The sequence below is a fragment of the Cebidichthys violaceus genome, unplaced genomic scaffold (genome assembly GCF_023349555.1).
Source record: "Cebidichthys violaceus isolate CVI_PGR_0920_01 unplaced genomic scaffold, fCebVio1.0.p SCAF_8, whole genome shotgun sequence".
NCBI lineage: Eukaryota > Metazoa > Chordata > Actinopteri > Perciformes > Stichaeidae > Cebidichthys > Cebidichthys violaceus.
The window spans coordinates 14,159,628-14,187,551 of NW_027176964.1; the positions used below are offsets into that span (position 1 = coordinate 14,159,628).

Sequence of the window (27,924 nt, forward strand, 5' to 3'; positions counted from 1 at the left end):
GTGTGTGTGTGTGTGTGTGTGTGTGTGTGTGTGTGTGTGTGTGTGTGCCATGTCCGGTTATATTGTTGATGGTGCTCTGGCGGCCGACATCCTCCTCATTGACCCCCGTCTCCCTCTCTGCCTTTCCCGTCTCATGAAAAACGATTCCAGCTCTCTGATTGAATTTTATTCCTTCCTGACCTGGTCTATTCTGTGAGGGCGCAATCAATCTTTTGACTAACACGACGTTTTGTTTATTAGGCCTCAACTTGGGAACGTATCTACGATGACTTTTATGAGCCTGATTACAGTTGGTGCTATCGGAGAGCTGGGAGAGACATAAGAGCAGCGTTTCGTTTCGGCGACACCGAACAATTCATGAATATTCTTATTCTTGTTTTGTGTTCTTTGTTGTCGTTGTTCACACATGTACACCATGCCTACGAGGTCTGTAGTCTGAGATATGCACGTGGCCTCCAGCTACAGTGCGCTCAAGATGTTTTGTTTTGATGTGTCTTGTTGGTCTATAAAAGCCTGAAGCTGCCGAAAAGGATATGAGGAATAAGCCTACCTAACCCACCTTCTATTTTTCAGAAAAGTCTCTCAGAATCTCACTTTACATATCGCAGTTTGACATGCTGCTTGTTCTGGGCCGGGTTATGACTTGGCGTCTGTCAGAGGACATGTTGCCTTGCGCTCAAAAGATGCAAAAAGTATCTGCATTGTTCTCAAAAAGTTTATACGAATTTTGTTAGAAATTCAAGAAGATCGCTTTTGGAATTTAAATGTGCAAACTTTTATTATTGGTATAATTATTTAACAATTTTTTTTATTTGTTTTATAATCTTGTGTTTATTATTATTATTATTATTATTAGTAGTATTATTATTATTATTGCTACTAGTAGTAGTAACGTAATTATTGCTATTTTAATATAGCCAAAATATTATAATTATTATTGACGTTGTCTTTTTAAGGTCCATATGCACAATTTTACCCACACGTCACGCACCAAGCAAAAAACTATTTCAATGTATTTTTACATACTGTATACAGTATAGTATTGGCATATTAAAAATATCTTTCTGTACTTGATAAATATTTGAAATTAAATACAAAAATAATATAAGATAGATAGAAAAAAAACTACTTTGATTGTTGTCTTGAGATGAAGGACATCAGACGTGTATTAAATAAAAAAAATCCATTCATATGCGTTATAGCACTAAATGAATGCCTATTTTGTAGTAATGTATGAGTTTCCATTTAACGTAATTAAAATAAATCGATTCCCATTCATTAGTGTCACTGAAGGAAACTGTATTTGAGGGGAAAACTGCCAATTACAATAAACATCAATCTGACATTTTGAATAAAGGGCCGATTTAATAAATACTAATTCTTGCAATTGAACCCCCGCTCTGAAAAACTAGAACGTGTCAGAATGAAACAACCTGACGGTGGTTGTCTCCATTCACGTCGGCGTCACGTCAGACCGGTGAGTACTCAAACATCCAAACTGAAGTGACAACGGGACTATCGTTGGCATGTGTGGTATGATATTAAGTAAGCACTGGTATGCGCCAGTAAACACACATCGCAATCCAAAGCAAAGTTGCGCTGTGTGCAGGCTGCTCTAGGCCTCGGGTCAACACCATCTCAGTCATCTCGTATAAAGCCATAATCATGTATAATATGACAAAAAAAACACACAAATGGGGCATGATATTGTGAATGTTAGAAGACTTAAATAAACACATCCATAACAGGCGTTTTCTCTTTGAACGTGGAGATCCAAATTTGCTTTTTGCCTCAATATTTGTTCATGTTTTCTCAAAGATATATTTTTTTTTTTGGAGAAGCAAAATGCTACTAGGGAAATATATTTTTTGGGTGAGAGTAAAATTATTTAAGAGCAGCAGATTACAGTTCAAACGTAATATGACGAACGCACAGCATAAACAAAAATAAGAGCTAAATCTCAGAGCGTCAGTTAAGATTAATGACTAGCACGAGCCAGACTGAATATCACTAGCTTGTAAGAAACGAGGCGTAACTTTAACTCACATAAAATGAAAATTTATTAAACAAACAAACAAATCCTTCAGAATACTTTCCAACAAATGAAGAATCTTTAAAATAGTACGGCGATATACACGTTCCTTTTTCTTACGTCTTATATTGGAACAATGGTTTTTGGACAATTAAGGCAATTCAATTTAGAAACACTTCTTTGGTGTTTGGTCCATAATATCCGGCTACATTTTTAGAAATAAATTACTATATGCAATTTACACGTCCATGAAAACTGACATATCCTTAACATATCACAGAAAGCCACAGAAGCAAAGAGAGACTTACGTGTTATTTGCAGTAACACTGTTCTTTAGAAAAACCAAGATAGAGTCTTTTCTGTTTTTGTGTTTGTTTTCTGTCTCACATTAGTCCATATGGTGTGGGCAGGTGAGAGAGAGGGGGGGGGGACGTTGGATTTTACTGGAAGAGTTCAAACACCGTGAGGTTAATTTCGAGCCTATGTTTTGGGGGGTCAGAACTTGCTGCAGTCATATACGAAAGCTCCCGAAGTGCGATAGATGGGTTGGCTCGGCGGGAACGACATCTGACAGCTGTTATTCCCATTCACCGGTGAATTATTCAAGCCAATTCTCTGGGATTCAAACATCTCTCGGACTGAATGGAAGTTCTGCTGCTGCGCTGGGTACGCTGCACCCAAGTGGCCCAGGTCTCCGGCCTGATTGAGGTACCATGAGGTCAGCCTCCCTTGGTGGGGATGGTGGCCCTCCTGCACTGAGTTCAGATTACCGTGGGCCATGGAGGATGAGGTGGTAGTGACCGAGTAATCTGGCAACGTTTCGTCCACGGTGGTGCTCGGCGCCAAGTGGCTAGATCTGTCCCCGGCGTACAAACTCATGGCCTGCATGTTACAATGATAGGTTGCGTTGGAGGTAGTGGACATGGAGTTTTGGTTACACGGTGAACTATAGACGGATGTCTGATTTGGAGAATAGTTTAAGGACAAAGACGGTGTTATACCCGTCCTGGTGGACGCGGTAAGGCTGGGGGCGAGCTCAGTGGCACCTTGAGGAGACCCCCGGAGGGAGGTCATGATGTTGTCTACGCTGAAGCCCTGCGTCGAGGCCTGCCCGTGGTGCTGGTGGTGCTCGGAGCTGTCCATGCCGATGGACCTATTGGAGGGGATGCTGTGCGGGCTCCCGCTGGACATGCTGCTGCTGTCCGGACTCTCGATTTTGGGCACGGTGCTCAAAGAGGGCGAGTCGGACTGCGGCGGCGTGACTGTCCCGTTCTCGGTCTTAATATCCTGGATCCTCACGGGCTTGGAGCCCTGCACCGGCTGCTCCTGCTCGCGGCCTTGCTGCCTCGGCGGCACGTCCTTCTGCAGCCGATCTTCTTTCTCTTTCACGACGTCCTTCTTTTTGAACCGTCGCCTCCGTCTCAAGAAGCTCCCGTTTTCAAACATGTTGTAAGAGTCCGGGTCCAGGGTCCAGTAGCTGCCCTTGCCGGGCTTTTTGTCATCACGGGGCACCTTGACGAAGCACTCGTTCAGCGACAGATTGTGCCTGATGCTGTTCTGCCAGCCCTGCTTGTTGTCTCTGTAAAATGGAAACCTCTCCATGATAAACTGGTAAATCCCATTCAGGGTCACCTTCTTGTCAGGCGAGTTTTGGATAGCCATGGTGATGAGCGCGATGTAACTATAGGGGGGTTTGACCATATCCTTGGGCTGAGGCTGCGGGGTGTACGGTCCATACGCCCGGGCCATGCTGGCAGGGTATTGGTCGTGGGCCGCATGAGAGTACATGTTCATAGGCGCTGGCATCCCCGTGTATCCCCCGCCGGCAGCGGCCCGGTAGTAGCTCGGGTCGCTGCTGATGTACGGCACGACGCCCAGGGAGTTGGGACTGGAGACGGAGTAGCGAGCCTGCATGTCTTCACTTTGATCCGGCGAAAAATAAAAGCTCCAAAATACACAGACGGGAGAGCTCCACTTCTCCCTCCTCTGAAATACTGAAGCGCTCAAATCACAGTTCCGCGCTGCTGCTCACTTCAACAAAAAAAAAAGAAGAAAGAAAAAAGAGAGGAAAGTCTTCAGTGCAACGTGCTGGATCTCAGCCGCGTTTAAGCCGTCCCCATCCCCGTGTCTCTACGAAACTCAAATTGAAAAAGTTCTGAACTTTGGACATCCGTCACCACACAGGACTTTTTGCGCAGTTTCTTTCCTGCCAGCGGAGCTCCTCCCAGAAGACTGTGCGAGTCGTCCAATGAGAAGTGAGGCCGTGCAGGGAGAGCGAGGAAGCTCCTGGTCACACTCGGGGCTTTTAGAAGGAGAGGAGGTGTCGGTAACTCCCCAGCCCCTCTGAATGCAGCCAAGACTTCAGACGCACTGATGTACACAATCAGATCATGGAGTGCATATTCCCTCACACTGTGTTACAGAAAGACGTCCCTCTATCAGACCTGCCGCTCTCTTAAGAAAACAGAAACAGATGAGTTGTCTTTCAAATTAGAAATGTTTCATGAATCCAAATGTTATAGCATTACATTCATTTATGTTTCTCCTTACAACAACAAAAAATCACAATATATGAAAGGCATGCAGATCATGTATTGGGTGTGCTCTCTTATGGTGGCGGTCCTCCCATATTACTTATTTCCTTATTTTAATAGAAAATATAGTGACACCAATAAACCAAATGGCGTCGTTTGCGTCCAGTTTTAACGTCTTTAAAAAATGCATTGTATCAGTTAAAAGACTCAACACCAGCAGCAGATCAGTGGGAGATCAAAGCAGGTCAGAGCCACGCATCGTTGGCATGGTGGGCGGTTGAGTGAGATCTCATTACAACGGGAATTAAAGGCCGGTTTGGGCTGCGAGTGGCCAAGAGGTGTGAGAGTTTATTCAAGACAAAAAAGACCAGCGAACCAAATGGGAAGAGACATGACACCTCGCACGAGGGGCTTTTCATCAAAATGTTTGAATATGTGTTGGGATGTCGCAGGCCTACTGAGAATGTATCGTCTCTGTCACCAAATAAACAAAACGCCTCTTCATTGTTCACACAGATGTAACTCCATTCATTTTTTTTTTAAATTCCCTGGAGATTTATTAGGTGTTTTACGGTATGCTGCGTAATTAATAATACAGCTGTGGTGTGAAATAAAAGAAGATCGTGATCAGAGATCGACCCAGAAGGCCTCTGTATCGCCCTGCTGTAAAGGCGACTGTGCATGAAATTGTTAATGGCCATTGTGAGGCAAAGTTACAGTCCTAATATCGACGTAATCCTCTGCAGGTCGTCTTAATTAAATGTCCGTGCAGTGGCCTGCTGCTCCGCCGGTTTCTCCTTACATGGACCCGGGCATGAACTTTTTCCACCGCCCCGGGCTGTTTACACAATTCACGACGGGCTTTTTACTTAATGCCACGGCCTGCCCACCCAGTCCTCCTTAACGCGTTTTTACTTAAGGTATCCACGACCGAAGCAGCGAAAAACACGATGGATGTCAGAATAATAAACAAAACAGGCAAAATATTTGATGGAATTTTATAGTCTAACTACAATATAACGAGGACACCGTTATTATCAAAAATACATGCTTTGGTTTTAAAGTGACAAAGAAGCTTGTTTTAATATCATGTGTTCAACAATTTAATTGGATCTAACGTCATGTTATGTTTTTGTTTTGTTTTGGTGCTTTCGTTCCTCTTAATCTTCGTCCATTGTAACGTTTTTTTTCTCCCTAAAACAAACGACAAGATCATAAGACATAACGAGACAAATAATATAATATAATTATATTATTAGAGGAAGTCAATAGATAAGTACAAATCAAATGATGCAGTTTTCTATGTACTAAATCAGACGGATGTTGACATAAAAGCAATGAATGTGATTAAGTCCAGAGAGAGAGAGTGAACTATTATTTACTGTTACTATTAAAGATGCTTCATAACTATGATGTTGGCTCCCTCTAGTGTTCACAGAGGAGAAGTTAGAACTCGTTCGTTGCTATCCATAAATTGGTCTCCACTGATTTTGAGTAACTTAATTTGAGTTATTTATTTCAAACCGTGATGAAGTCCCTTGTTTTATGGCCACCAACCATTTTATAAGACAATTGTCAAACCTACATTTCTGGAGAGGAATTAAAAAGACAAAAAAAAAACATATTAACAGACCCATCTGTTTTTTTAAATAGTTTTATTATAACCTGGAATACATGCATTCTGAAATACATTACATTACATTACATTACAGTCATTTAGCAGACGCTTTTATCCAAAGCGACTTACAATAAGTGCATTCAACATTGGTAATCAAACCAAATACTGCTGAGATTAATTTAAGTAGTCAGTTATTACTGTGTGTGCGCGTGTGCGTGGCTGTGCATGTGCGCGTGTGTGCGTGTGCGCGTGTGTGTGTGTGTGTGCATGTGCGCGTGTGTGCGTGTGCGCGTGTGTGCGTGTGCGCGTGTGTGCGTGTGCGTGTGTGTGTGTGTGTGTGCGTGTGTGTGTGTGTGTGTGTGTGTGTGTGTGCGCGTGTGTGTGGCGTTACCATATGGAGCCTCTAGCAGTAGAGTATTAGAACATTAATGAGACGCTACTGCCACCTCGTGGTAGACATTAATACTACAGTCTGGAATCAGTTTAAGGGCCTCGTGACTTGACAGGACACAATGGGTCATCAATTAAGGAGGCAGTTAAGAGAAAACGATGACCTTGAATAGTAAGAGGTGTTACTCAGAACACTATGAGGTAGATACACACCTCCATCCTTTTGAAGGATGACGTAATGCTCACAGTGTGCAATGTCTATAACATGCTGTCACTAAGTTGAAACGCTTATAACTGCATATGCATTGTTATATGTTATATGTTCTTCTCGGGTCATGGTGTAGAAGACTTTGTATATGCGCTTTATCTTACTGTAATGTAACACTTTTTTTAGAATGACATATTCTAAATGGAAAGACAAATATTACTCTCCATGCAATAGTGAAAACAACTAAACACCAGGTCTGACACGGCCCCACCATCATCCCTTTATCATTATTTACAGAAACATCTTAACCTGATGTGAAAATAGTTTGTGACGATGCATCGGTTCCTCTAAAATCAAATCTGAAAGTAGACAAATTGTCTCATGAATGTGATTTGAATTTGGCTCGTGAATGAGATTTTGAAGGGTTTTAATTTTGAAAAGCTACATCAGAATGTTCTGGTTCTCTCTGAGTGACACCTTGAGGTGCTCTGCTATTAAATGAAGTGGGTTATTGCACCACACAGGTCACGTAGTACACATCCTTCAACGAATTTACAGCAAACTTCTTTCCCCATCATCCTCTGCTTCCTCCTCCTGAAGTGCAACAAGACAGAAGTGATGATGACCCCCCCTCCCCCCCCCCCCCCCCCCTCCCATGTCCATGCAGTTTGGCTTCCTTGGTCACTCAGGAACATTGCTATGTGTTTGTTGGTTGAGTTCTAACTCAAAATAAAATAAGATCTGTAAATATCTCTGCATGTGGAGTTTGGATGATAATGATCATAAAGATGAGTTGTGTCTTTCAATATTTTAAGAGTATGCATTGAATTACTTCCGTCTGCAGGATGCAGTTTGAGAGTTTAAATTATTTTGACATGTTGTCTTTTTGAAAAGTACTTTTTTTTTTGTTCTTCCCTTGGATACATTTTCTACAGATTCAGCCTGATCTTTTTTTCCGCATGGTTGTACATGTGTTGAAAATAATTTGGAAGAGGGATATCTATCATGAACATGAAGATCAGGGGTCAAAATCCTGGCAGGACGGAGGAAGTACAAAGCATAAGCAGCCATTAGTACAGAGGGGGTTAGGTCAAACAATACAAGCTAGATATATTTTTTACTTTATGTTATTAAGATAGAAACATAAAAAAAAACATTACAATCCATAACTGATTTGGTCTTGTGAACAAGAGTGCAGCGTCTACTTTTCTTTTGAAACATGACTCAGATTAATTACAAAATATCACATTAAATGTAAAACAAATTCAAGAATTTTGGTTGAATATCCTTACAGACATGTTTAGACTTTTTAAGGGACAGTAACCATTTTTCCAAATGAAGAACTCACTGAAGAGGTGTTACAAGTGTTTGTAACATTACATGTATCATAGAATGCAGGTAGCTACTCTGATACACTGTATCAAGTAATGCAACTCAATGAAGTGTCGTCTCACTATAAAATGTAAATAAATAAAGAATATAAATGTTCTACTTGTTTCAGTCGCAGACAGAAGTCTATCACACAAATGTTCATTTAATGACAGACACTGTATTCAGTGCTTCATTCATGAATCATCTGAGGTATTATCTCACTTAAAATAACTTCTATAGTATTACAAAAAAAGTTTAACATTTTATCAATTTTGATTTACTGTATATATTTCAATACATTTACCATGTATTACTAATTCTCTTCAGCACCATGGACAGCAGAGACATTAATCAGCTCTTGCTCTTTTAATGTAGAACAACAACTGTGTCTGCAAAGGCTGGTTATGGGAAATGACGCTTGTCTAATCTGTGCAGCATTGTTCTACATAAATGACATTATTTCTATGGTTGTATACCAATGTCTCTCATTTCATATTAGACTTATAAAATTACCAGATTTGGGGTTTGATGTCTGTCATGCTGCCTATACAGCATGATCAGATGATGATTTATTCTGAGCAAATTGTGTGTAATGGATTTGCATGTGTGTGTGTGTGTGTGTGTGTGTGTGTGTGTGTGTGTGTGTGTGTGTGTGTGTGTGTGTGTGTGTGTGTGTGTGTGCGTGTGTGTGTTAGTCTAACAACCATTTTTTTTTATACTGAAAGCATATTTGTGTGGGTTCATCAAGACCAACTGTAACCTGTCCTACATCAACTGACTATTCTGCATAACGTGTTTATTTCTTTAGCAGCATGGAGATATGCAAACGCATTTTTCCATGACGTATGATTGAAATATAATTTGAGCGCTTCAACTTTCTATCACCACGAGGTGGCGGTACAGTCACGTGGAAACAAGAAGGATGGGGTTTTAGCTCAGTATCCAGGTATAAAATGTGCCTTTTGCCTCCTTCTTCCTTTCTGCTTAGTAATGAATCTAATAACAAGCATTGCATAATGTGAACATAGGCAGGCTTCTTAAGACGTGCGTTACATTTTAATTATCCTCCGCGGGTGAACTGAATCAAAGAAGGATTACTTTCTTATCAATCATTTCAATCTCGACTTTTCATAACAAAACATTTATGATAAGAGTTAGTAAAAAACTGCACCTTATTCTTGTTCCTATAATAAACTGATGATAACCCAGTGGTGGTGCTGAACGGGGTGACAGTGCCTCCGAAAAGGACCTGTGGATTTTTTTGAAAGCGAAATAATAAATAAAAAAAAACATTAAATCAAACCCAACCTAAAGGGTCAAGCGAAATCGCTCACAACTGCACCGTTTATGTATAATGTTGGTTATATATAATAATTATGATAATAACAATAATAATAACAATAATAATGGACAAGGAAAGAACTGTAGTGCCGAGAAAAAGAAAAAACGCTGTGTATAAAAAAAAACTTTTATTGCTAAAAACACTTCCAAATTATCCTTAAAAAATAAATCTCTTTAATGGCCTGCTGCAAAAATCAGCAACAATCTCAGCAACTCCAGGAACACAAAATGAAGTGCATGAATAAAGAATAATTCAGATACGTATTTATTTTTTTTCAGTAAAGCTGTTGATATTTCTCCTTCATATGTGTAAAGCTATAGAGTGGCAAACAAAGTCCTCTCGTCATAACCATTAAGCTATTAAACAGTTAAAAAAGGTCAAACTTTAATGGCATAAAATCGCCATTTTCACCAAAAAAGTCACCAAATATTCTGTTACAATATTTCCACCCGAGGTTTACATTTAGCAGAGAAGTTCTAGGCAGTTCTGTCTGTGTTGTCACGTCACATGACACATGGCTTTACGTCCTGATAGACACTTTGGTGGTGGTGATGGAGCTGGTGATAGTACGATCCGCCGGTGCTGGGGTGGAGGGAAGAGATTCCATTTAGGTTCAACACGAAGTCCTTCCTGTCACACACAGGAGCTGAGTGGCTGGAGTATCGAGACAGTCCCACTGAAAAACACGGCACACATGAGGGCAAAGCGCTTCCTTTTTTCGAAATTGTATCTTTATGGTTATTCTGAGTTTGTATCATGTGTCCTGCTGAAATGTGTTGGTTCTATTAGGGTGCCGCTTATATAGTGTGATCAGTTCTCTAATGGCTTTATTTATGATTACAAATAATGTACTAAAGCTTCATAGATCATTTATGAGAGAATTATAAAATCAATGTTTTGGTTGACAGGTAGCGATATATAATAGATACATAGAGAAATATTCTGGCTGATGTTTATGCTTATTTGTCAATAATGCAAATGTTGTGTCATTAATAGACGATTGTGAATTTCTTATTTCTAATAATAATGTATTCTGCGGGTATAGATGTTACAGTAAAACTCTAATAGAGGGTTTGTTTTGTTTTCAGTAGTCAGTTTGCAGTTTCAAATGCTGATAATAGGAGTTGAAAATAATGTTTTGCACAAATACTGTGCAGACCTTCTACATTAACTAAAAACATAAAGCACGTAGCGTTGTGGAAGATGGGTTTTTCACAACATGGCATCCTATAACTGGTTCTTACAGTAGTAGCTTTTGATGGATGAATTAAATAATAGTAAATGAATTAATAACAACCATTCAAAAAGCCATCACCTGACTTTCCCATCTGAAGATCAATAAAGGCTTATCTTATATCAGTTACACACTAACATTTGTAATGGAAAGTGGTTCCACCGTTTGTTGTTATGTGCGTCAAATGACAATGAACAACATGAACAAATTAAAAGAGTTGAAGCAAAAATAGGCAATAAAACAACAACTCCTCCAATTTAAATATGCTGATTATTATTCTGCTGTGGCTCATGTTAAAGGCCTTCATTGTAGCTGCACTGAAATAAATAACAATTATTTTTTTCTTATTTATTGATGAGAATGAGTTTGTGACGTTACTACGTCTTTATCATAAAGTCGTCCTTTTCATTGCGTTACTTTTGCCTGTTTGTAAACCTTCTCTATCACAGAGGCCTTTAAAGAAAGCCTGAGCGAGAATGCAATCAAATAGTAAGACATTTAAATCGAATAGGCTACATTGGGCACAGTGAACGGTGTACATTGAAACTGAAAAAAAAAACAAAGGTCTAAATTGTGCAACGTTACAACCTGATGAATTAATCAGTTAAAGCTTGTCAGGGCATTTCTCTATGCTTTACTATAACGGTTCGCTACGTCGTATCACTTTATCCAATGCAACTTCATTTAATACAAAATGCATTGTGAAAACCAAAGCTCTATAGATTAGTTCATAATTATACTGTTCAATGTATGTGATAGCTGAAAGGCGTGTGTCTTTTACGCAAAGTTGAGTTACTAACTCATCACTGTAGTTTAATGTTAACCATGAACTTTGATTACATTTATCGTCGTGGTGCACATGTATCAGGATATATATATATATATATATATATATATATATATATATATATATATATATATATATATATATATATATATATATATATATAGCTGCAGCGCCATACCTGAGATCTCTGCGGAATCTCGTGCATTGTGGTGCAGATAGCCTTGATCCAGAGAGTAAGACGACATCCCCGTATGCAGAGCAGAAGAAGCGGGACTGCTTGTTGCCAGCGACTGCTGTTTGATGTATGAAGGCACACCGGGTGAACTCCAGTGTGAGGCTGCATTTGCATAAGGAGACTGACAGTCCAACGTGCCTACCATCGCTGGGGAGGACTGCAGGGGGCTGCTGCTGCTGTCGGGGCAATAGTCCGCATTATTAGAGGCCACCTGACACGCGGCCATGTGCGATGACCCGGAGCCTGATGACATATGTGAGACGTGATGTCCTCCTCCGAGGCCCTCGAAGCCAGCTGGCACTGTGTTGCCCATCAGGTCGATGTTGTAGCTGCTATGGCAGCCTAGTGAGCCTGAAGGTGGTTGGAAATCAAAGTTTTGCGGCAGCATGGACGCACCAAACCCGATACCATTCATCATCCTGTACATCGGCTTCATAGCTTGGCATTTCCTACGGAACCCCCGAGGTCTGCGACGAAATGAGCCCTCCTCGAACATGAACTCACTACTCGGGTCGATGGTCCAGTAGTGCCCTTTGCCAGGTCTGCCGAGACCCTTAGGCAGCTTTATAAAACACTCGTTCAGCGACAGGTTGTGTCTGACGGAGTTTTTCCATCCCTGGTATGATCCCCTGAAGAAAGGAAAGCGGGCCTGCAGGAACTGATAGATTTCACTCAAAGTTAGCCTTTTGGTCGGCGAACTTTGAATTGCCATGACGATGAGGGCGATGTACGAGTAAGGAGGCTTTTCAGGACGCCTCAAGCCGGAGTTTCCCTTTTTCCATTTGGGTGACGCATTGTGCGCGCTCTCCATCACTGGCTGTGCGCTCAGCAGAGCTGCATTCAGGGTAGCGGCCGCTGGGCTGGAGCGAGGATTAGATGGATCCAAATGGTGCTTTGGGGTCTCGGTCGTCATGGTTGCGCCTCTTTTTTTATCTGATCTAAAACAGTTGAGCAACTAACGTTTCTTATATTTCAAAAAAGCCTAATGATTAAAAGGGCAGTGCCCCTCTGAGATGCTCTGCGCGTTTATAACCGTGACAATCGAGAAACACCATCCGCTGCTCCTCCTTTCTCTCTCTGTCCATGGCTGGCAATAATCCCACAAGACAGGGGGAATATATCTCCTCGACTTTCCTTGCGCGTATCCAACCGGCCAAACACAACTCGACCACCTATCAATTCTTAAATCTCTCTCTGCCCCTCTATCCCCCCCAAATCCCTCCAAGAAATCGCGAGGAGCTATACTCCCTCCCCATCTGGCCAGGATCCAGACAAGGAGCCGGACGCGGCGCAGTGGAGTAAAACAAATCTCCTCCCACGACTCAGTTTTCCAAAACACCTCTGAATGCATTTGTCAGGCACATATTCGCCACGATAATCTGACAAACCCCGATGCATAAAGTGAAACTATTTTGGACAAATGATTCATTTTGTCCTCGTGTACCTTTTTTAACAAGTACGATGGCTGCTGGTGGTTATGTTTTGTGTAGGTATAGGAGAGAATAAGTCCTGCAGTGTTCATTTGTTTGGGATCTGTTCAAGGTTAGACTCTGACATGAGAGGAAGCATGCTTTTTCCATCAGAGCGTGCCAACGTACCACACACAGCGCACACGTGTCAGTTTACCTCAGTGAGCCTGTTTTACATCCCTGGAGAAATGAATTGATCAGAAACTCTAAAGTTGTAAGGAGCAATTCAGATCATTTATATATTGCGAAATGTTTACTATAAATGTCTTTTTTGAGACTTGGTAGAGTTGTGCAAATGTAGGCGTCATTGCAGAGCAAGTCACTAATATAATAAGGTCGTCTAATAAATTCCCACACCAGCACCACACAAGAATATCAGCATCAAACCTGCCGCCCCGCTGCGTCCAGGATGCACAGCTATAGTCTAAAAGGAAATTTACTTTCTAGCCTCAGAAGAATAGGCTTACTTGGAAGACATTGCTATTGTGGATTCCAGTTGAGGTCGCTCAGGATGCACCATTTGTACAAACCCTTTCCTGCGCATGTGTGGTGACTGAGGCGACAGCTATTTGCAGCGCCAGACAGAAAACATAAATATTGGATGCCCCTTTCCGGCAGCAGCGAACTTCATGAACACGGAAAAAGAAACTCTTCTTAGGCAATTTGTTTTTGCATCGGAAATCATACGAAAAACAATTACTAACAATAAGCTAGTAACATATTACGATTAGTTTATTTCAATTCATTTTATTATATTATCATCATTATTATTGTTGTAGTTTGTTTATTATTATTGTTATCATTGTTATTATTATTATTATTATTATTATTATTATTATTATTCTTTTGCACCGTTACTGGCTGTTCTTCCTAAGCAATTCAGGATAAATCTGTCATATTTTAACCTACAAAATATTGTATATGTACAACACAATAGGCTGGAAAGGCCAGCAAGCTTGAGGCTTTTACATAATAGGAGGAGGCCAGTGTGTCAGGCCCTTAGTACACTTACAACCACTCCCTATAAAGCTCTCTAAGAATTTTGCAAGGTGGAGTCACGAACACGTGACCTCAAACCCATTTGAACAGGTGTAGATGTCTCATGCAGGTGTCTGAGCATTTGTCTCAACAAGAACCAATGACTACGTTTTAATTTTACAACATCAGAAAACGCAGACCATCATTGATAGATTTTTATTTCGTTCGTTTTTGAAAGACAGAGACACAAAAAAAACAGTCAAAGTGCATATTTTTTAATACGTTTTCTATACAACGTTAATGGTCAGTTCAGGAACATTTTCAACAAATAATTGTGCATCAAAGATCAAATCTCATAATGCGTTAAGAGGTACAAAAATAAGAGTAACACCTTGCCACCACAATAAAATCCGATCCATTTTCAATTCTCGTCTGTGTCCATCGTCAGTGAACAATGATGATTTTTAATCATCACATGAAATAGGCGTTTGACACATGCGCAGCACAGGAGTCCACATAGCAGGCTGGCTTGAAGTATGGAAATGAGGCAGGCGTATTTAAATAAGGCACCATTAGTTCAGTGTAGCGCGGCCAGGTGAAGGCGGGATGGAGTGGTAAATGTTCCCTGTTTGAGTCCCTCTTGAACGGCTTGCTGAGGATGCTGTCTATCGCAAATGAACTCGTAAACTTGACACATGAATCCGTCTTGGTGGCGGATGCAGCCCGCTGAATGCTCTGCGGCTCCTCTGTGAGCTCGGACACCTTTGGCTCCCTGTTGCACTTTTTATCGATGCGTTTTCTTCTGCGCCTGAACACTCCGTCGGCAAACGTGTACTCGCTGTGAGGGTTGAGCATCCAGTAATTGTCCTTTCCCCACGGTCTGGACGGGTCCCGCAGCACTTTGAGAAAGCAGTCATTCAGAGACAAGTTGTGCCGAACCGAGTTCCTCCAGCCGGTGTAGCTGCCTCTGAAGAACGGAAACCTTTTCATCAGGTAGTCGTTTATTTCCGCCAAAGTCAGACGTCCAGAGGTGGCGTCCCGGATAGCCATGGCGATGAGAGCGATGTAGGAAAACGGGGGTTTGGGTCTCCGTGTGTACGGCTTGGACTTGGTGCTGGTGCACGGAGTAACAGGTGGAGGGCTGGAAGCCACGCAGTCCCCATCCGACCCCAGCTCCTCCTCAGCAGAAAGAGGAGAGAGCGCACTCCCCTCCGCATCACTGGACATCTCTAAATGCTTCATGTCATAGTGGCTTCCACACAACACCTCTAACTTCATGCTCTTTGAAGAATTGTCCTCGTTTGTATTTTAAACCTTTCCAATATGCTCTCCGGATCGCGTGTGCGTCAAGAAGCGCAGTGCTTTGAAGTGGATCCAATGAAGTCCTCCGTAGCTGTCATACCTGCCAGAGCACTGAAGCCAGTCTTCACCTATTAATCTGCGCGAGCTGCTGTTTATATGTGGCTCACCTCAAGGCCAACCCAAGAGGGCGGAGTTAAATGGATTTCAAAACATTTGGAGCATCACAAAACATCTTCACATTGCGATAGTCTATAAGGTCATAATACAAGTTTCATCATGAGCCTCTAATATAATATTCAGCACTGATGATGTTCACTGAAAACACGATTCAGTGCAGCTTTATTATTTACTTCCTCACCTGTGAAATAAGATCCGTCAGACACATTGGGACTATTTCACCTGAGACAACCAGGTGGCGTATGTTGCCTTTGTATTTACAGGTGTGGCGCCTGCAGGTAGAATTTCAGGAAACACCAGCCTGAACTGTCCTTAGATGAAATTCTCTGCATCTTAATTAAACTCAAACCGAGTGATATTTAAACAAATTCTGTGAGAAAAGATGCTCCACGTGCCAGAAGGGTTGTAGACACATCAAAGAATTCCACTTAAGTGCCCTTCAGGTGTTCATACCTATTTAACGGCCCACATAGAAACCATTGTTATTGTATTTCTCTCAACACAAACAGCCGGTTTGATCCTTCCTGTTGCTCGGTGCCAAGGTGGATTCACCTAGGAAATGACTTATTGTGATTTATTTTCTTTAAGGATGAACCGCTTTGAGGTTTTGGATGGAACAGGGGCCGTCACTTGTGATGTGATTCCAAGGAGACAGTGGAATTATGACACCAAGACAGGTGAACAGACCCATTGAATAGACTGTATATCATGCCTCCAATAGCTAATGCCAGTCTTTCATTATCATTTAGTGCCGCTCCACAGCCCGGATACGTTCTCCTCCTCCCACTCACCCCCTCAGGTTCCTCCGGCAGTGGTGTTGAACTCGACAACCTGTATAAGTGGTGATCTTACTTCCTGTAAATCACTGGGTTCATTGGTTGTGCTGCAACACTGTCACCAAATGGGGTAAATGCAAAACAAAATAATAACCTCATACATAAAATGGAAAACAATGTTGACATCATACCAACTGCTTATGTGTTGTTACTGGGACTAGTGGTTTAGCTTCTGTTTATGCAAAGTGTTTGTGTCGAGCTGTTATGTTTCGCACAGGCTGCACATGTTTGCGATGGTGTGGATGTTTTGATTTTTTCCCGATAATCTGTTTGTGTTGTCTGTGACTCCCAATCCAGGGTGAAGTCACTATTTTGAAAGGTGGCGTTTGAAAGATGGATTCCTGTAAGCTAACCACACAATGACAAGAGCTCAAATACCTCGTATTCATTCTGGCCACTGCATGTAGCAGCTTGTGAGACCGTAGAGTGGATCTACTTAATAACAGCTGTACATGTGGAACCACAGAGCAATAAGTGCCACTCATATGCTGCCAAAGGCCCCCTTTCTAATAAGGCACCTTTTACAAAAGGAGTTATAAGTGACTATTGGCTTCATGAGAATTTTTTTTATGATTTATTAATGTCACTTATTTCTAGAAAGGAGACGCAAACAACATAGATCATAAACCTTTTTATTAACATTTGATTAACTCTTACCGCTGCAGACTTGATGCTTATTAATTATTCCTTTCATTAACATTGTTATCTAGTGAATGTATGGCTTGTTAGAAAGGGAGAAACTCATTAAATTCATGGATCACCAGCATTTATAAATGTTAAAAGTTATAAAAACAATAACAATAATGCAGTTTTGGCAACACAAAATGGGTTCTTATCTATAAAGCATTAGTCAATCATTTATTGATCATTCATTAAAACAACTTTACAAGCCCTTTGTAATACAGTGGTAAACCACGGTGGTTTAATGATTTTATCTCCCTTCCACCGTGAATCAGCTCGTTTAACTGGCTTTAAATACTACAAACAGAGTATACTATAGAGGCTACGAGTACTGCATACAAGGATATTTATGGAAGCTCATAAGCTTGGCAAGCATATTCATCTTAGACAATAGATTAAAAAAAAAATTAAAAAAATTTCACCACTGAGATATGTGTCACATTTTCCTCAGACAATGACTCACTGCTATTAATCATTCAAACTAGAGGTTCTTATTGTCTTAATCTTTCTCTGACTCCCTATCAAGACCAGTGTGGTGAGATTTACGAGTGCATTAGATAACAGTGTGTTGGCGTTCTGCAGACACTAGATCAGATAAGACCTTTCAGTTTTCAATAACTCCGTTTTAAAGCACACACCTGTAAGCCATGACAATTGAACACTTTAAAAGTACAGCATGAACAATGTCGTGATTAAATAGCAGCACTCTGTCCATTAAAGCTCCGTATTTCTTGTCACAACGGAACTGATCAAAACATTTCAGATGCAAATGTTGATTTGCTGCAGCTCTGACTCTGGCCTTCAGGTATCACTTGTTGAATGTGTTGGAATGAGGAACACTGTGAAGCCCGTAGTTAGACGTCACATCGGGGACTAACACCCTTATTGTTGCTAATTCATTCGAGGGATTCGTTGGCACAGTGCTCAGCTCATAAACATTTAAAAATCACAAACTGATGCCAACAGAATAACTTGCATGCACAGATTCATGAATACAAAGCACTACTGCAGACACACATACAGTACAGTTCAATGTATGTAGTGCACAATATACTGGATCCTGCAGTTGTTGATTATTCCACATTTTTGGAAGCCCCAGTTAAACAGGACTTTGATTTCTGGAAGGTGATCGGGTCCAGCCGTAGCTCATGGAACACACTCGGTCACAAGTCCATGAGTTCTAATCCGTTCCCTCTGTCTCGAGATGTTTGTGAAGAGAAATTGTTTCCCAGTCGTTTTGTTGGAGGGCACCAAGAAAGGAGTAAATACTCTTAGTTGACTACAGGTGTTAGGACTATGATGCACTGTATGAGATGAGGCAGTGAAGAGGAAGCCTTCAAAACACACACAACATATGTTTAGCTTTCCGTGTGCACATTCTGTTGAGGACATACTCCAATAATGAGTTAATGTAAATAAAACAGAGCTGAGTGTCGTAGATAGAGCAATACTTCTGCTCCAAGTGGTTTCTTACAAGCTGGATCATGTTTCCTTTACATTAAGCAAACTGTGTACATTTACAGCATGTCAAATCAGCAAAAAAAAAGGATACATTCATTACCCTATTGAACACGTTTTGTGTAACAAATATATGTGTGCTCTGCTGGGGATCCTCATCACAGACAGCAGACAGATTATGACCCTTTTTCTAGTGTCTGAGAAAAATATCCAAACCCCGCTTAATTAGCATTTCAGTGATGTAAACTGTTGCAGCAGATTCCACAAAATGTCTAAAAATAACCCTGTGAAGATGTCAACCTGAAGAGGATTTAGGTTGCATAACACCCACTTGAGGCTTGTGTGCCTCTCTCTCTCTCTCTCTCTCTCTCTCTCTCTCTATCTCTCTCTCTATGCAAACACAAAGCTTTTGCGTGTGAGGCAGCAGATCATTTCAGATGTTTTACAAAGGATTATGTCGCTGAGAGCGTAAAGATCACTGAGTGGCTTCAGAGTCTGGGATGTATTCAAAGGTTCAAAATAGAAACTGAATTTCATGTTGATTCCAGGCATTCCTTCATGCTATTTGCGGCAGCTGTGTGTTCATTATCGTCGTACAATACATCCCACCTCAAAATATTTCATGAGCCACTAATTATAGTATTTTGACAGCTCTGTTTTGAAACTATGGTCTCAGTATCTGACTGAAGCATTATGGTTTTGCACAAACATGTGCGTGTTCTTAGTCATCATCAGTTTGTTTTTTGGCGTATACTTGGCTCCACATGTTGCTTCATGTATATCTGGTCCCTCCCTTTAAATGCACACTTTCACCTGTAAGTGCCTATTGTATGAAAGTCTCTGTCGTAAGTTCTTTACCATTTATCATGCTTATATATAGGCGATGTCTGAGACACACATTTAAAGATGACAGCCAGCAAAGTTCAAGTTCTCTCATGTCTCCTGATATAAGGAGTAGCAATAAAAAAAAGGAATGAAAACAGGCTTCTGCCTGCTGCTGGTTTGGGAAGTTTCTATTTTGGTCTCGTCACTCCGTCAAAACTAATGAGCTGCCAAGTAAATGGGATGAACAAGTGTGTTGAAAAAAGCAGTAAACATATCAAGCAAGAGATGTTATCTACAGGTGGAGAAAGATAGAAATTCACTTTTTCCTGCATTTTCCTCTTCTTATCACTTCCTCATCACTACAGAAACCAGATTTATAATGTCAAAGACTCATAATAAGAAATATGTTTCCCTGGTAGAACACAGTCATATTGTCTAGTTGTGCAATTAACTCTCATTTATCAAATAATATGCATATGATTTATTTTCCATTCAGTTTCATGCAGCATATATTCAGCATATATCCTGCTCTATCACTCTCTATACTTTTCATCTTGTCTTACTTGGTCAACTATTGTTTTTTGCATCTCTTGCCATATTTTCATATTTCAATGATACGTCTTTTCATATGGTCTATATTGCAACCGGCCATGTTACTCAGCTTCTCCATTCTTAAATACACTGCTGTAGTTTTATTTATATCAGCTATATTTTAGTGAAATAATGTCAACAGTCAAAAGCAGGGTACAACTCAGGCTAACTAGACAGGTATGCTTGGGAAAAAAAATACAAGATGAAAAAGTTTGAAAACTTCCTGATGCAGTTCCTATTTTGTTTACATATGTGCATCAGAGGCCATTTCAGTTAAAACCGTTACAGGCACCCTGGCACAAGGTTTGAGAGGCCAGGTAGCTGTTAGTTGGTGGTTTGGCGTTCTTCATGCAAGCCATCTGTGTGCCTTACCCCTCTCTCGTGTTTAGACAAAAAAAAAAAAAAGGGGGGAATGGAGGTAAGCACTGCCAAAGACGTGGCAGCGAGAGTGGGGTTGAGATAGGGATGTGGTTTATCTAGCAAACGGGGAAACGTGTTCCACACTGAATGGGCGTATAACGTCATAACAGCGCGAGCGATGATAGAAAAGGGGTCGATCTTCTCTATTTATTCTAGGAGTTCTGTGTACTGAGGTCCGTGTCGAGGCCTAGCGTGTAAAGTTAGATATGCTGTTGCCGACAAGCAGCAGGGCTACAAAACTGTTAACATCATCAAACCATATGGGAGAGAGAAAGGGCGGATGAATATCTTCATCTGAGGTGTTTCAACTTTTCAGTTGTTGGTACTCTTCCTAGAAACTGACTCACCTGCAAATAACCCTAGTCTGTCTTCAGTCTCGATATGTTTTTGTTGCCGTCTCTTTCCGTAACCGAAGCCTCTGAACACGACACCACATAAATAAAATAGAACCGTTTCAAAGCTGTAAACAAGCAAAGGCATGTTCTCTCTTTTCATCCTGTGTATAACTTATGTCGCAATGGGGAAATTCTGTGAAATTCAATCACATGAAATAAAGAGGTTCAAAAAAGAAACTGAAGCCATATGCAAGGTAACAGGGCGGATCTTTAACCCCGAGCGAGTGCCTTGTGTAAACTGAAAGAGGATATTAAATATTTATGAATATGTTCATCCAAATTAAATTGCATTTCTTCGACATTAGTTTGCTCCACACCCTGTGTTATTAAAGACATCACCGGATCTTTTCAGCATTTTCTGGGATCCAGTATAAAGTTGAACCGTTGTTAAACTTTTGAAACTGCTGAACAATTTGCTCTTACTTCCCTCTCTGATCAGGGTGCCTTATATCCAGCTGCCCAAAGTAGATCATGTAACAGATCTGAAGCAGACAGTGTAAACATTGAGACACGTTCTCAAGGCTCTCAGGTGAACTACAATGAGGGGAAAGAGATGGCCTGATACGATGCGATAGAAACTCCATTATCTATAGTGGAGCAAAAGAAAGTCTGTGTGTATCCCAGTAGCTTTAATGCTGCTTTTGAGTGGGTTTCTTTTCCTCGTTACAAACAAGTCCGTATTCTAGCATGAATACTTACCAGAAATCTACAGCCTTTATCTGCAAGGACAAGAGTCTCGTGAGGCCATACTCTGCTGCCCTGTGCCTAAACATTTAAGGCTGCTTTCATAATCGACATGTGGGATCTCGATGGGAGTTCTTATACCATCAACATTTTAATCACACTGTATTTAAAGTGTACAATGATAATTTAAAGTCTCTGTTTTTCATGTTTTACACACTGACCAGTGAAACATCATCTCAAGCTTATTAGTGACACAAAACCTGGATTGGAATATTGTAAAATCATGTTGCAGAACAGAATCGTCAGAATTCGTAAATGCCCTGCAATATCATTTAATGTGTGTAAAAACCAAAAGGTCCTGACACTTTGTGTGTATTAGCCAAAATTGTTTTTTACACCTTAAAAAACAGAATCAAAAAAAAAAACGTTTGGCCTGGCCAGCCCCAAATGTGCTCAACTTGTTTGCCTGCCTTCAGGCCTCCAGGCCTCGTTCGTGCGGCGCAGAAAAAAAAAAAATCTGTGTGATGGGATCCCCTTCAGGTAAAATATGCTTAGATAATATCACTGTTACTACGTCTACCGGACCTGTTTGGGTTATTTTCAAATGAGAGAAAAGAAGACGGGGGAAAAAAATGCTCTCAGCGATGACAACAAAGGGCCCTGCGTGCAAATGAAAGGAGGAACTCCCTTTAGGTGAGTGCCTGTAAAAGGTGGCTTTGCACGAAACCAACACAGGTTTACCAGCACACACCTTATTTACACCTACTCAGATAGAAGTCAGTCAGAGGGCAAATGCTACCTTGTCAAGAAGATTTAATGTACTGTGGTACAATAATCATTATCTTTTTCTTCCCATTTATTCTAGTGTTTGGTTGCCATATATTTGTTGCTTTTGTTACTAGGGTTGTCTTTCCCAATTTGATTGCCTTGTCTCTATAAAATATCTGTTACTCTCAAAGATTAAGCTACAGACCAGTAACTCCACTCCAGAATGTGTTCGTTCTCGTGTACAACAGCAGGCCGTTGTCTGTGATCACAGCACGCCTTTGTAATCCATGTTCCACAACGACAAAAGTACATTTTGAATGTAAATTAATGAGGCTATTTACATCTTTTGTGCTTAAAGCGAAATAAAAGCGACGTCTGTTTCTCGTGTAGTCTTCGCAGGATTCCATAAACAGATCTCCCTGGTGGTCTGAGCGAGTGTGTGTGTGTGTGTGTGTGTGTGTGTGTGTGTGTGTGTGTGTGTGTGTGTGTGTGTGTGTGTGTGGATTTGTCCCTGCATGTGTTTGTGTCTTTCTTTGCGAATGGTGGTTGTAGCATGTACGTGTGTAAGAGGCAAGAAAGACAGAAAACCAGCGTTCTTGTGGAGGAAAGCCAAGCTCTTACGGATGGCGACGCTGCTCAGCAGAGCCAAATGCAGTCTGACAGCTGAGTTTAATGATATTTATTTCCAAGCCACACGCTTCCAGACCTGTTCTGGATCTGTTCTTTCAGCTGGACCTCAGCTCAGCGCAATGCCTCGAGCCTGGTGTGAGTTTACTTGTAATGTCTGTGAATGGGGAATGTTTACAGCATGTTTGATGAGTGTGTGTATGAAGTAGTGTGTGGGCGTGCATTGCCATCGGTATGTGTACCGACTGTCTCCGTAAGAGTGTGATTGCACACATGCTGACAACAGTAATGGATCTTTTATGACAGTTTGGATACACACATACAAACTCTCCAAAAGGTGAATAAGCCTGCTCCTATACCTGCCATGCCAAGAGGGTTAACAATGTCGGCTGCAGTCCAGACATCTCTGTTCCTTCGGCTCCACTGCAGAGCTGCATCAGGTCTTCACTCTGCATCAGCTCAAGACTCAAGACTCACAGACTCAAGCTGCAACATCGGTCACTATTTTCTCGTTAGCGACGGTTGTGACTCTTTATGGCAATGTTGATCAGTCGGACGGTCTCTCCATCACTGTGGTCCAGATTGAAATATGTCAACAACTACTGAATGAGTTGCTATGAATATCAGAATATATTCTTCTGACTTTGGTTATCCCCCTGACCACCTGACGTTTCATATAGCACCAGCAATACTACTTTAATTTATGACCAAATACCTGCAAACTCAACTTCTCATCAGCGTCAACTCAACTGTTTTTGCACTAATTAGCAATGTTAGCGTGCTAACATACTAAACTAGTGTGGTGAACTTGGTTAACATGTTCTGCCATTGTCATTAGCATGTTTTCATCCAATTGTCAAGTGAATTTGAAGCAAACTGTTTAGACGACTGTGGCTACAGCGTTCATTGATTAGAAGTTAGCGCTATAGTAGTAGAAGTCGTAGAAGAAGTAGAGATTGAAAGCCAGAAATAAAACAAGTCACTTTGACTATTTTACTGAATCTAACAAATCTACAATAAAAAGGATGGAGAGAGTTTTTCAACAAGTTTTAATTGTTTTTTCATGTCAGCTCAGACGGGCTATTTGTCATTCCGTCCGGAGACGAAGACAAGCTTTTGCAAGTTATGGGAATACTTTCCAAAGTTGACTTACTTCAGTAACTGTAAACCTTCAGATGGTGTGCAATAGCACCATTACCTCATGTCTTACAGCATTTTATGATCTGATTTGTAAGCACAAGTTTAAATGAGTTAACTATCAGTGGAACAAAGGCAATTATAGTCTGTGTCATTGCTTATAAAACAATAAATGTCAGGTGTTTTTAGGTGTTTTTTAAGCAATGTTGTTTTGATGTAAAGTCCATTTTAGGGTTTTACAAGGTTGACTTTTATTTTTGATATGATAGTATGTTGACTTTGGTTATGCTTAACCTTAACTCCAACAGAAACACACAACGCAATGTGGTTTATTCTTTAACACGTTACTTTTCAGACATTTAGAAAAATCTCCATTCTATTTTGTCTGCAGGAATTATTTAAGATACAACAGAGATTGTTTTACTACTTTATTGTTTTTATGTAAATTGTACTTGTGTTTCTCACAATGGAATAAGTGGACAATAATTGACAGCAGCCTTATCATCTTAGTTTACTTAGAGTTTTAGGAAAATGCTACTGCTACTGCTAGCAATCCTGCCAGTATGCTATATTGACATTATAATTTCAACATGTGATTTCTCATGCTCGTGTACAATTACTTTTTTCATTTAAATATTATATTAATTAATTAGATTATTTCAACAGGCCCTTTTCCACAGCCGACACTTTGACGTGTCATAGTAAGAGAAGCTCAGGTGTCATTAATAACATTAACACTGCCATGACAGTGTGACCTAAAGGTCAGCTAGAAAGCGTATAGCGCACTGCTTGAGCCTTTGTAAATTCTCATTAACGATACATTTGTCTAATCAAGCAGGTGTCGTTCTATCTGAGGACTCAAACACAACAACTAAGAGAGTTATCCATCACATATTAGTATGAGTATGACGGAGGAATAGAAAGAGAAAGGGAGGAGGAAGGAGAGAAGAGATTATCTTTCAGTTTAATAAAGTTGCCTTTACAGTATGGGTCACCAGAGTAGTTTGTTTAGCATTGTTTGGATTTGAACATCTATTATCAGCCTCGATAAAAAAGTTTCAGTTGTTAGTCAGTTAAAGAACTGCCCCACACCTTCTTTACCTTCCTTATAATCTTTGGAAATCCATGTTTGACTTTCAGATGGCAAATGTCATTTAAAGGAATGTCACTAGTCTAGATCTGACAGACGGAGAGAAGTCACGTTACTCGTGTTAAGCAATATTCAGAACTTTTAATGCAACACCTTCACACCTAGTAGCTTGATACAGATGAATAAGTAATGGCTGTATTCCTGCCCTTACAGAAATCCTGGGTTTTAATACAACACCTACCAAAGTTAGTAGTTGTTTATTCTAAAATATAAATGTGAAATTTAAAACGTAAATCAGGATAAAGGAGTCATCAAAAAAGCAATTCTAAAGAACTGAGGAATAACCCATAAAATGAATGCAGGACACATCTGTAAGAACCACATGCGTCTGCCAAGATATGAATTCTTTCAATCTCCAGCACAGCAAGTGTGTGACTTGGTGTGTGGTATGTTCACAATGAGGAGAATGTAAACTGTGCTTGAAATATGATCTCTGCTGTTGTAATCTTCCCAGGTTCAGAGATCTGAGAGAGATTAAAGCCGCATGCACGGCGTTTGAAGTCGTCAGCAGTGGTTGCTGACTTTTAAAAGCTAGTTTCACCAAATAGTTATGAATGCTAATTAATAATTCCCTCAATTTTATGTGAGCTATACCTGAGGCCAAAGCAACAGCTCATGTGTTTTTATTCCCTGCAGTTTACAAGCAGTTGCCAAGGTCAAGTCGATAGGCTGTCTGGGCATGGCTTTCAAGGAATCTTACAAGGACAATCAGTCCATGCCAGTAAAGGTGCGTGAGAGACTCTGCTCCACCCCATTTCATAAATCATTCCTCATCTATCAGATCAGTTACATCAGATAAAGCAACACAAATCAAGATGTCGATATATAAACATTCGAGATTATGTACTGGTGAACATGAGTGATTGAAAAGGAGCCAAGTCTCTGCATTATTTATGTGGGTAAGGCTCAAAGCAGATGAGGGAATGGGAATCTGATTTGTATCCAGAATCTGGTGAGCTGGAAATAGAAATGTCAAGTGTTTTCTGACCTTGTCAGATTTCCTAAATTCAACTTCAGGGAACTTTGGCGTGCACATTTAGCACTAATAGCAAACTTTCTTGACAGTTCTGAACTTTGAGGGAAAGGAGAGCTGAGGAGTCCGAAACAGAGAAAGCTATCTGTGTTGCACATCTTTTTTATTTAACCCTCCTCTGCCAGAGTATAAAGTGCTGCACAACAGAGGAACGGTTTACAAACAGTTAGGAGGCAGGAGTTGATGGTACAAATAACTGTCTTGCTAAGCCCCTTTCACACATGCACTGCAACCCTTAACTTATCGGGACATTACCCGGAGGGGCTGTATGCGAGAACGCAAATGGCTCAATCATTCGTACAGCACATTAAACAGACTTCACCTTGCCAGCTCCCAAGTACAAAGTCTGTGTAATGTTCGATCAAGCCCACGTGTGAATAGGGAAGGTCATTGTCCGGAGAATTGACAGAGAGCGAGTTGGCGTGTTCATGTTTCATATCATTATGGCGCCAAACCTGAAGAAAACAAACATCCGAGTTTGAAGAAGAAGGGCCATTCACCCAAAGAAAGTGTCTCACTGGAGAGAGGACGAGATTCGTGAGCTTCCATTGGTAGGACCAACGCAAAAATCATGGGAGAAAGTCAAGGAATGTCACGAGACTCGGTTCTTTATGACCAAATTATGAACCGGCTACGTGACCACGGAGTGACTCGCACCGTGTCCTGCCTCCTGCACGCTCTACTCAGGCGCCACCCCTTGTCAAACTTAGTATTTTCCATAGGTTCGAATGCATCTGACACAGACAATCTCCTGCTGTGTGTTACATGTGTGAAAGGAAAACTCCATAGCCATTTTTTCACAACTCCGAACAATGTCCGGACCTGATTCTCAGGACATTGTCCGGAGTTGTGAGAAAACTGCTACGGTAAGCTAGCTAGAAGGAAGCGCCACTGTGACTGCTGAGCGCTAGCATGTTCCCAGGTGGTTTGATTGTTAAAACTACAGTACATCATTCTAGCACATGGATTGTCTTAAAGTGCACATATGATGACCAAAAACATTTGTCAAACAAACAACGACCTCATGGCAGACCAAACTCTTCCTCTGCCTAACAGCATAGTCTCCGGAAAGTAAATCTGTTTTACAGGCTTTATGCCAGAAAACTGTCATTTTTAGACCAGACCTTTACACTCACTGAATCAATTATCTTCAACGAGAATCTCACAGCCCACTGCGATGACTCACCAGCTGTTGTTGCTAAACAGGGAAATTCAGGTTTCTGCAACACTCTGCAAGAGACTGGGTACACCTTTCTCAGGAAACTGGCAGTGGGACAACTGGTGAAAGGATGTTGTCTTTACTACGCCCAATGTTTGTCGGGTCTGAGGAGGGAAGGTGGGTTATGATGAGGTCGAAGGAGGTAAATAGTAATTTCTATTTCAGTCTCTTTGAAGGACGGAGTCATCTGTCCTTTGGGGGTCTGCGGACTGACTCAGACCCAGACTGTGAATCGAGAGATGAAGAGCAAACCGTCAAGGGGGAGAAGAAAACAAAATCTACTACTTTTATGATGCTTAATTTCATTGCAATATATTTGGATCTTAAGAATATTAATAAAAGCAGTCAAGGTAATTCAAGTTTTTTCAAATATTATTTACCGGTCCTTAACATTAAAGTTCTGTTTGTTGGCATCCTTTAATG

At 40.8% G+C, this 27,924-nt stretch overlaps 3 protein-coding genes across 3 annotated transcripts; all 3 read right to left on the reverse strand.

Moving 5' to 3' along the window:
* Positions 1-2,036: 2,036 nt before the first annotated feature.
* On the reverse strand, positions 2,037-4,234 carry foxc1a (forkhead box C1a). The gene has a single exon (XM_068738114.1). The coding sequence runs from the start codon at positions 3,944-3,946 to the stop codon at positions 2,528-2,530; it is 1,419 nt and encodes a 472-aa protein (XP_068594215.1). The 5' UTR covers positions 3,947-4,234; the 3' UTR covers positions 2,037-2,527.
* A 5,373-nt stretch (positions 4,235-9,607) lies between these two features.
* On the reverse strand, positions 9,608-12,926 carry LOC137892841 (forkhead box protein F2-like). The gene is made up of 2 exons (XM_068738232.1): positions 11,695-12,926; positions 9,608-10,171 (listed from the first exon to the last, which is right to left on the reverse strand). The coding sequence occupies exons 1-2, from the start codon at positions 12,662-12,664 to the stop codon at positions 9,999-10,001; spliced, it is 1,143 nt and encodes a 380-aa protein (XP_068594333.1). The 5' UTR covers positions 12,665-12,926; the 3' UTR covers positions 9,608-9,998.
* Positions 12,927-14,398: 1,472 nt separating this feature from the next.
* Positions 14,399-15,615, reverse strand: LOC137892879 (forkhead box protein Q1-like). The gene has a single exon (XM_068738284.1). It carries the CDS (start codon positions 15,474-15,476, stop codon positions 14,670-14,672), a length of 807 nt encoding a protein of 268 aa, XP_068594385.1. The 5' UTR covers positions 15,477-15,615; the 3' UTR covers positions 14,399-14,669.
* Positions 15,616-27,924: the final 12,309 nt, after the last annotated feature.